This window comes from Mytilus californianus, unplaced genomic scaffold (assembly GCF_021869535.1).
Source record: "Mytilus californianus isolate M0D057914Y unplaced genomic scaffold, xbMytCali1.0.p SCAF_10, whole genome shotgun sequence".
Taxonomy (NCBI): Eukaryota; Metazoa; Mollusca; class Bivalvia; order Mytilida; family Mytilidae; genus Mytilus; species Mytilus californianus.
The window spans coordinates 60,190,240-60,201,613 of record NW_026262582.1 but is presented as its reverse complement, the minus strand read 5'-3'; the positions used below and the strand labels follow the sequence as shown (position 1 = coordinate 60,201,613).

Genomic DNA, 11,374 nt, shown 5'->3' with positions numbered 1-11,374 from the left:
TCAATGACAAATAAACTATAATGACGATAATAGAGAAATAAGTCAGGACTCCAGACGCTCGTTCCGTCAACACTATTGAATGCAAAAAGAAAAATAGTTCATTTAGAAAAGAAATTATGATACCGAGGAGTCAAATATCATTAACAACGGTAGATTTAGCAATTGACACAAAAGAGAAATGATTTGAAAGTTAAAACGACGATTTGTGTTTTCCAGGTTCATAAAATCTATTGTTAACGAACTCCCATCGACTTCACTTATATTTTTAATTTTAGACATGAATTATCCATTTGTCCAAATCGATTCGGAACGAAGCATACAGGTCAAATATGGAGAGTCCCTCATGCTCAAGTCTTACATTAGATCTTATAAAGGATATCCAATTCGAAAAATATATTGGCAGTATATAAATAATGGAATTGCAAAAAGAATTGATTCTAAGACAAATGGGAAAACTTCTGACAACCCATCTCTCACTATTATGCACGTAACTACACTTCTGACAACTCATCTCTCACTATTATGCACGTAACTACATCTGAATCGGCAAAGTTTACCTGTTTTGCTGAAAATGATGTTGGAACTGCAAAAAGTAACTCAGTTGATGTCAATGTAAATGGAGGTGAGTTTTTGTTAAGATTAGAGTTCAAATGTTGCTTCCTTAATTGGCGAACTATTAAAGGTGTCATATATAAACCCTATACATTGTTTATTAGTCTTACATCTATGTTGTCGTTAAAAGAAACAAATAACAAAATACTTCCACATTTGCTTTCTTTATTTTTTAGAATTACTCACAGATAAGGCAAATCTACAAAACGGCCAAACTCATCCATTTATAAATCCCTAAATAACCTATATTTATTGTCAAAATCCTTACCAACACATATATTTTGTCCTAAAATTTTAACAAAACTAGATATTGATGTAGACCAAAAGATATATTTTAAAAAAAAAGCACGTTGCACATACATGTTGTACATGTCGTACATACAATATCCAATTTCAATACAAATGTGAATGCATGCCAATATTTGACACTAACGATATGCTTATTGATGTCACGCTTCAATCACATATTACATTTACACACTATGCCTAAATGTAACCTTCTTTTCTTCACTTAAAACATTGACAAATCCTCAATAACACGATCTTGAAAAAGGATTATCAAATTCGTTTTCAATTTTTTGTTGTACAGTGTATTGTTTTAGCTTGTATTTGCAGCTTTATGTTTTGTATAATGTTGTTTGTATTTTACATGTTTTAGTCTTTTCCTTTTTTCCATGGCGTTGTCAGTTTATTTTCGAATTTCTTTGGTATCTTTCACCTCTCTTTCACTTCTTTTCGAAGAATAATGAATACAGGGCAAATACTAGTTTGTCATACTTTCTTCTTCATGTATACTTATACATATATTATGAGGTGATATGTTATATTATATGGTATTTTTTTTTATAAATTAACTGTTTGCAAATGTAAAAATTATTCGAAATACTAAGGATTTTCTTATCCCAGGCAAAGATTACCTTAGTCGTATTTGGCACAACTTTTTGGAAGTTTGGGTCCTCAATGCTCTTCACCTTTATACTTGTTTGGCTTTTCAACTATTTTGATCAGAGCGTCACTGATGAGTCTTATGAAGACGAAACGCGCGTCTGGCGTATCAAAATCATAAACCCGGTACCCTTGATTACTATTAGAATTTGACAATCATTGTTAATCGCAAATATATTACCATTTACTAGAATGAACAGTCATGGAAAACGTACCGATCGATAGTTATTATATGATACGATGTATTGATAATTGAATGGAAAGTTAACGAACATTATCTGTTCCAAATGTCACATAATGATAAAATTAGCTTGTTCACTCGACTTCCTCTAGTACAACACACTAACACTGATGTCTTGTATATTTCATATTTTGTAATCTTACATGCATATATAATTATATATTAGACACTGTACAATGTGAACATCAAAACAATAATCAGTAATTTATTGTGTTACATGCAGATTAAAACGTTGATAGTATTTTGGACCTACAAAGCAAATTTGTGTTTTGTTTTCTTATACAGCTGAACCTGTTATTGAAGTTTTTAACACAATGTACGAAGCAGATGTTGGGGTAGAGGTTAAACTGGTTTGTTATATACGTTCTGAACCTTTTATCACAAATGTTTATTGGGAAAAAGTTGCAAATGGCACAAAAACAATAATAAATCAAGGATCAGTTGGATATAAGGGTGGAACACCTGTACATCCTTCACTTATTATAAGTTTTCTTACCATGTATGACACCAGAAACTATACATGTCTGGGAACGAATGCGGTTGGAAATAGTCGCAGTCAACCAATAGCCTTACAAGTAATAGGTGGTAAGTTCGAAGTGTCAAAATTTTATTTCACAACGGAAAAATTCAATAAAATTGTGTATCACATTACGTGAATATCTGAATTTAGCAAATGCAAAAGCCATCTCCATGTAAGTGCCAGACTGCTTTCGAGCAATCTAATTTAAAACAGATCCTGTGTCCACGCTTTGCTTACAATGATTTGACTACACCCCGTTCAACAGTTTGTTCTGACTTTTAAATCAACCAATGAAACGGTTGCCTTCACATTTTTAAGGTGTGTATGACAAAACCTGAGGATCGCAAAAGGTCATTAAAACTAAGTCGAACGAAGCGTTAACAGATCCTTTTCAGCGAATCGTGAACGCAAGATATGTATTCTAATCAGATTGACTTTTGAGAATAATGAACTAAGTAGCAAAGTAAAGATAAATCATATGCATTGTTAAACAAAAAGGAATTGGATAAATGTTTCGTGCAAATATCTTTTTAACATTGCCTAAGATACATAAATGCATGTTTATCTCATCAGTGTATAACGTTTGTAACAAGGATAATCCGAACTGTTTGTTAAAATGTCATAGTTATAGATTGATTTGGATTAAGTCTAATCGTCATTCTGAACAAAAAAGACCAAGAAGAAAATGTATTTGTTGAAAAGGAATAATCGTCTGAATATGCATGTTTTGTTAAATTCATACTTAGAGCACCAGGTTTTAAAATTTTCATGAAATAATGATGTTTTAACTTTTAGATTTCCCTGATGTATCTGTACCTATTAACACACACGAAGTAAGTTTTGGTGATAGTGTTGAACTGAAATGTTATGTCAAGGCAAAACCTTTACAACATTTAGTTTTTTTGGCAACATAATGTAACAGGTGTTATCCGACGAATATTAAAGGGAACAGCTGGGACAGAGGGCATGACTGTTGAAAACCCATCACTCTTCATAACATTTGCTTCCAACACCGTTTCTGGACTATATACTTGCTTTGCACAGAATACAGTCGGAACTAGCCAAAGTTCCACAATAAACGTTACAGTAAACGGAGGTAAGATCAAGGGACAATGTCTTTCAATTTACAGATGAATTTAACAGAATCTGAAATGAACAATAATTGAAAATTTATAAAATAATATTGACTACTAGTATTGAACTAAAGTGAACTGAAACATGACTTAACATTCTTACTAAAAGTGTCCAACGTTACAATTTTTTTGTTCACTTGAATAATATATGAAAACGTCAAGTTGTGATTAAAATTAATATTATAAGACTGCTATTCTAACTGATATTGAAATCGCGAAGTAAACGCAAACGTTGTTAGCATAGACAAAAATAAATATGGCTGGCAATATCTATTAAAAAGAGAAAATGTTTTAGGAGGGTTCGAATGTTTGTTAGTTTTTAACATGTTGTAGCAATCTAGCTATGCAATTTATTTACAAACGTTAAGTATCTTTACACATTGTGTTATTATTAAGTTAAATTAGCTAAATAAATTAAATATTGATGTTTCTGTACAGGCGTTTTTAACATAGAATAACACAATACCGATGGGTTAATGAAGCAATATATAATGCGCATTGGTGATTACCTATTGCACTTATCTACAATATCCCTCTTATCAAGTAACTAAATTTCAATGAAAACAGGAATAACAACATATGTTCTTATCTCCATGTAAATAAAAGATTGCATATGATTCTGTGTTTCCGTAAGGGCAAAACGTCAAAAGGGAACATGGATATAACATATCGACACTTTGAATTTTCCCGTGAAAAGAAGTCCAGAAAATACAAATCAATAAGTTCGATACACATACAAGGAAACCGAGGACCAAAATTGGTAGGCATCTTTTATCCCCATTTTAAGTGACAAAATGATAAACCGACACATATTACAAATACAATAACAGATGGAGATAGATTTAGTGAGCAATCTGTAGTAGAGAATTGATAAGAAGTAGTGGATTCGTAAACGATAATCAACGAGCGACTTTAGTCGCAATTTGATTATCGTTTCCGAATCCACTACTTCTTATCAATTCTCTAGCTTAACCCATTTCTAGTAAAATGACTGTCTGTTTTATGTTTTGACAAGGAATCAACGGAATTTCATAAAATTATTTCGTACTTTGTCTTTTTTATTCTATAATAACTGGAAATGATTATATCCACACAGTTCACATCTATATTTAAGTTAACATACATTTAATATAACTTGAATGGTTGTTAGCTCCCCTTTTTAATACCAGATTTCATATTTGTATATTAATATTTCATTTAGTGTTTAATAATTACAAATGATTTAAATTATATATAGATTTTGGAAACTATGATTTATTCAAGAAGACATTTATTTATATACAGTATTTATTTATCATTTTTTGAAAAGTTAAAAAAATATAATTGCCAAAACTTAGAAACCTTTGAAATTTACATATATAGTATATACCAATCTGTCATTGTTTTCAACTGATAAAGAATTGATTTCAATTAATCCGTTCGAAGTAAAGATAAAAAAAAATTAAACCGTTCGTAGTAAAAATATAGAAATTTAGCGTGGTTGCCGTAATACCACGATTTCATGAAGCTCCAGTTCATGATGCTTTTCCAAATAAATACAACTATTTGCTTAAGGTCTTATTTGAACATATACACATGAGTAAAGTTTAAACTGTTTCCCTTTCATTAAGTTTAGATTATTTTAACGTTATTACATTTGACATCCATCGTCAACCTGTCAATAAACTAGTACTATCTGTAGTACGCATTCTAAATCCCCAGCAGAATTGCCCTTGCTACGGATGTACAATGTATAATTATGTCAATGTTTTACTTTTTCATTCAAGCTGTTCATAGCCGTGATCGTCTAGTCGTTGGTACCGAAAGACGTTACTGTGATATTAACAGTGCCAAGTTCAAACCTTGTACCCGGAATGAAATTTTTTCATTGTAATTTTTTTCTCGACCAAAATATTGTCTAAATCTTAGAGGTATTATATATATTTCATTTTTGTATAAAGGCGATGATATTGTTTCTGGTTTTACAGTCAAAGAAGAAGTTTTATGGTCGTAGCTCATATATCACACTTTATTCAAATAGACAACTTTCGAGTTCGTTGCATTTCCATCAAAAACTTTGGTTTTATTGAACATCATTCGTGCGTTTTGGGCGTCGTCACTTCCGTTTCTATGTTGAGCGAATGGCTGAAAAAATGATAATGCTATATTGCACGAATTATTCGGCAAATTAAATTCTTATAATTGATATTCAGCACTGCTATCAATAGGGAAATGTGATTTAGTATTTACGGAACAAATATTATTTCTAGTTTATCCTGCATATTGACGATCACAAAGACGCTTGATGAACTTTGATAGAGCAGGGATACAGGCGATCCCCTCTATCTGGTAAATGACGTTTCAAAGGCGCACACAATTGGCAAACTTTTCCGGTGAAGGACATAACTCGAAAGTGGTTTATAAGACTGAGTCCGTTCAATGTTGACGTGATGTATATTTGGACCATTTATATTCAAACAAAGACAAATTATTGATAGTATGATATCATTATAAGACTAAAATCATAAGTAAGCATTTGTTATGATGAAAAGGAAAAGTCCTTGTACTTTACAAATGACAAGTGTAATGGGCATTTAGATGTTTATTTTATCAAGGAATTGTACTAATATATTCAATTCCTTGATTCTCTAGTGTTTAGAACTAGTGTGTAATAGCCACAGTCCGGTAAAAAGATTCACCAGTTCATTATAACGATGTTCAAAATCGACCAATATTCAAACCTGACATCCTGAATAAACTTTTTTTATGATATGTCCATACTGCTATATAACTATACTCAAGAACGTTTAGATGTAGAACTTAATCTTCTTTAAAAATGAAGGCCCAAATAAAAGAATTTAAATTTGAAAAGAAGATGAACAAATCCAGACATAACATATATCTGTTATTAAATAACAAAATGTATTTATCTATGAGACAGAAATACAGTTTATTGACATGTATTGGCAATTATGCTCTTTAAGAGTGTTATTTAAATATCGGTTTATGTCAGCACTCGTGGTATAGTGGTATCATGCATAGACTGAGGAACAAAGACATTGATATGCAAAGGTTATTTATTTTTACCATGAACACGCATGTACTGTATGCATTTACATCATTACACCACGAACAACAGATTGCCTCTTTTCGAGAAATATTATGTTAATAAAAACTCACTTATGCGATATGACCAGAAAAGTTTTCAACTCCTTATATAAGAAGGACTTACTATGTTATTTTGAACACATATATCATGTTATGGAGGGGTATTTGCGAAAAATACCAGTCAAGGGACTGTAAAATTTCCCGAGCCGCTAGGCGAGGGAAATTCGGTCCCAAGACTGGTATTTTTCGCAAATACCCCTCCATAACATGATATATCTGTTTAATTACACCGAATAGATTGGATTGAAACTAATTCATTAACATGTTTATGCATAATTTTGAGGATAAGAGGATATTGTCATAGAACCGCGGGAATTATACATGTACTAATACGCGTTAACTCGTATTTTTATGTAACGTCATATCCGAAAAATTTTGGCGGGAAAATGCTCGAGAGGGTAAAAAAGGAATATCCAAAATGGCAAATACCATGGTATTTGAGGCAAAGTCACCGGCAGTGGTAAAAACAGGCAAATTCTTTTGAAATGAGGAAAAAATATTAGAATATGCGAAAAATACACCGGCTATCAACCAATCAAAATATGGCTTTCTTATATGAGGTGTAATTAGGTGAAATATTATTTCTTTTTTTTTTCTTTTTTACTGTGGACTTTCATTGTTCTAAAAATAAAGAACGACTTACCTCGCCTTAGACGGTAAAATGACAATATGATGAAAAGACAGTCATTTGTGTTTTTTCTGTTGTAAATCTTATTATAATTTAATGAATTAATTATTATTTGTTTGGTCAAAATATGTATCTGTCTTCGTCCGTGTACATTCACGCCAACCATTTTTCATTTTAAGATGAAAAATAGATTTTGCCAATTGCTCTGCAACTTTTAAAGGAAGTTGGTTTGAAAAATGTAACAAAAAGTTATTGAAGTCACTTTCGAAAAACCATTTTCTCTATGAGATTTGAAAATTGTTATTTTTATAAAATTATAATTTTGATTTCACGAATATATTGAAACAAATATCAATAAGTTTGTGTTAAAAATGATTTTATTTTGTCCAAAGTTTAAATATATTAAAACATTTGTATTTGCTTGTTTTAGAAAACAAAACATATTTCAATCTCATTCTTAAAAGCAAATATTGAAAATGCTGACCTTTAGCATTTTTTCAATTTCACTTACAATATTGAAAAATGAAAAATGCTCTAACGTGGAGCATTTTTTCAATTCAACTTACAATATTGAAAAATGAAAAATGCTCTAGTGTGGAGCATTTTTCAATTTGACGTTTGATATTGAAAAATGAAAAATGCTCCAATTTTTTGATTTTTCATTTTGCTGTGCAATATTCAAATTCGAAAAATTTTCATTATTTAAATGCCTAATAATGAAAACGAAATGTAATTTGTTTCAATATAGGCGTTTTAAATGTTTAAATTGTTGACACTTTTTATTAAATGTTTTACTTTTTCCGTTTTCTTTTTTCTTGTTTTAAGCGCAATATCTTGAAGATCTTTTTAAGGCGTGTGTCTGTGTGAACTATGTGTGGTATCAACAAATTCCGAACAAGAATGGTACACTGACAAGTACGATAATGACCACAAAAAATCATTCTTTCTTTTTATCTATATATCTAGCTGTCTTTGTAGCTACATGTTTATATCTATCTTTCGATCTATCAATCTGTCATTCATTGTTTCTATCTATCTGTTTATCTATCTGACTTGTGTTCATCTTTGTCTTTTCTTTCTTTGAATTGTCGGGGTTGAAATCTTTAATTTAGTTCTCTCGAAGTGAAGAAGTCACTTGTTTACATACATGTACATGTTGTAAGAATGGACGAACTTTTAGACCATCGATGTTTGATTCAACAAGTATTACTTGACGGAAGAACACACCAAGACATTTCTCAACACTTGACTTCTTTAGGAATCAAGCGTGTATCAGCGCGAACAATAAGCCGTTTTTGTTCTGAAAATGGAATTACTATGCGATGCGGAGTAGACGAATGAACATTAAACCATATCGTGGCTGAATGTGTAAAACATGTTAGAAAAGAAGGGAAAATATTAGAATATAAGATATTGTCCATGTCAGTTTCTGTACATGTTCAAGGAGGAGGGTTCGCGGGTGGAGTGGGGTGGGGAGGGATGGGTGTAGATGTTATATTATTCTGATTTGTTTTCAAATTTGTATTTTTCTGCATTGTACAGCATTTCCTAATTTTGAATCTGTTTAATGCAAACTTGTTTTTCCCAAGCTTATAATATTCACAATTCTCTGTCGCAGAATATCAAATAAGCGTCATCTTATAAAAGAAAATATGAAAGTAACTTGCATGCATGTATGTGTGGTAAATGTATATTTCGAAGGATGAATGACTTTTTATTTTTGTGTTTACCGACAAAAATAATGTAGCAAAGAATATATCATAATTATGTGAATAGTATTTCAACAAACATAAAACAGTTCCCATGAAGTTCTGTTTTATGTATACATTCTATTACCTTTTATTCAATATGATTTTACATCTTTAATATGTGAAAGCAAAACGAGTATTATAGGACAAGTATGTCGACACAAAAAATGGGTCTCAGTCAGTGACAATCTTCTTTTGAAATAAAAAAAAAGTAAAAAAAAAAAAAAAAAACAAGATCGACACAGATCGACACAAACGTATTCCGAACCATATACATCATGTACATGGAACATATACTAGTAGTTACATTTAAAATATGATGTGCGCATAGTGTGTGTTATTTTCAGGTTGGACCCACATACGGTCTGAAAATGATGACAGGCCATTTATCAAGCAAAGGAATCAACGTGTCTGAGGCTAGAGTTGGTAAAGCATCGGATCCAGAACTTTTCATAAGAGAGGGGGGGTCATGCTTCAGTGATTCCCTATATAATCAACCAAATTGTCCCCAGCCTTCTTCTCTGATGGTTAAGTGATGAAACCCCGGCGTTCATAACACTCTCCAAATCACACAATATTTTTAAGATGTAACATGTAAACCAATACAATACAATACAAAGTTTTTTTATTGCTAATTATGACGCCCAATAATTTGAGCAGTACAATTAAGTTCAATTTCATACAAGTGATTATATATTGATTACATTGATTATTTAAAAATTAAACAAAATCAAGTCTTTTTCACTAGAAGAATTTCTACAGGAATAATATGCATGATATATATTGTTTTACAATATAATATACTAGTAGATGGACAAACTACCGGTGACTAAATTGTATCTAGAATTAAATTTCTCTCTTTGAATAAAGTATACAATAATAAACTTACTTTTTTAATTATAACATTATCCTCAGATGACATTAACCATATTAATAATGATTTATTTTGGGGCTTTAAAAGTTATTTATATATTCAGATCTTTTATTTTCTAAAACTGGACACTGAAGAAGAAAATGAATTTCATCTTCAACTTCAGTGCTGCATAATTTACATAATATATCCTCTATTCGAAGCCCCTGATTTCAGATTTATTGATTTGTTTTATTTTACCTCCTCATTTATTCCTTTTAAATTGAAATATGAATGCTACCTTTTATTAGGACATTCATCTACATGTAGGTCACCAAAGGAAATACATAGTGTTTCAACTTCTGCAATGATGACAGCGTATTATACACATCACCGACGCTTTCACAAAGCCAAGCAGTAAGGGACGACATCAAAAGTTCAATGTAGGATACAAAACTTAATTCACATAGTTTTTTCACTGACACCCTCCCCCCTTTTCTTAACTTAATTTTGGAAAAAATGATTGTAAAATATGGATATGTGTAAAATCGATTTTGGATAAACAAAACTCGCAGCAATTTTACACCCCCTTCCCCTCTCCCACCCCAAACTATTTGATTGAAGTTTTTCATCCTACATTCCTTCTGCTTTCGTGACTGTTACCATGATCGGTCATGGATTTTGCGTTTCATTTGGGACATAAAACATCTCTTTCGAATAGCCTTAATTTTTGTTTGCTAGTCAAAAGAAAGGTAAATAAAAAGTTGATATTTTAAAATAGATAAATCTTTTGTCATTGTACAAGTTTCGTTGTGTGTGTGTGTGTGTGTGTGTGTGTGTGTGTGTGTGTGTGTGTGTGTGTGTGTGTGTGTGTGTGTGTGTGTGTGTGTGTGTGTGTGTGTGTGTGTGTGTGTGTGTGTGTGTGTGTGTGTGTGTGTGTGTGTGTGTGTGTGTGTGTGTGTGTGTGTGTGTGTGTGTGTGTGTGTGTGTGTGTGTGTGTGTGTGTGTGTGTGTGTGTGTGTGTGTGTGTGTGTGTGTGTGTGTGTGTGTGTGTGTGTGTGTGTGTGTGTGTGTGTGTGTGTGTGTGTGTGTGTGTGTGTGTGTGTGTGTGTGTGTGTGTGTGTGTAAAAATCGTCTTCTAGTGAATCATGTCGCTTTCTTCTTATATATCATTATCTTGGTATCGTTCTTTACTACTCCCAAATGGCATAACAGGGACTTGAACCCTACAAACATTCTAAAACAGTAACTTTCTTTTTCTGTACCTGTCTACTAGTATCCCAAGCTATTAATTTGTATGAATGTATTACAGTTGTGGTTCTTATTCAATTTGCTGTCAGTCATAACTTATTTTTTCATCGTTTTATTAAAATCTTGACCGTGTTTTTTCCCGTTTCTTTTATTGTTTCGATTTTTTGGGTTTCCTATAATAATGATGATAACAAACTAAAAGTTATAATTAGTTTATTTCGCTTCCTCTACCTAGTATTTGTTTAGCAACCAACAATCAATCAATCCAGCTCTTTATTATTTGTAACAAACGTATATAC

The 11,374-nt window shown here is 31.6% G+C and overlaps 1 protein-coding gene across 1 annotated transcript in view; it reads left to right on the top strand.

Moving 5' to 3' along the window:
- Positions 1–522: 522 nt before the first annotated feature.
- The window catches only part of LOC127719112 (hemicentin-1-like), a 28,532-nt gene continuing 17,680 nt past the window's right edge, over positions 523–11,374 (top strand). Inside the window, exon 1 of the mRNA XM_052225136.1 lies at positions 523–622. Within this exon, the coding sequence (XP_052081096.1) occupies positions 523–622 (100 nt within the window). The remainder of the gene's footprint in view (positions 623–11,374) is intronic.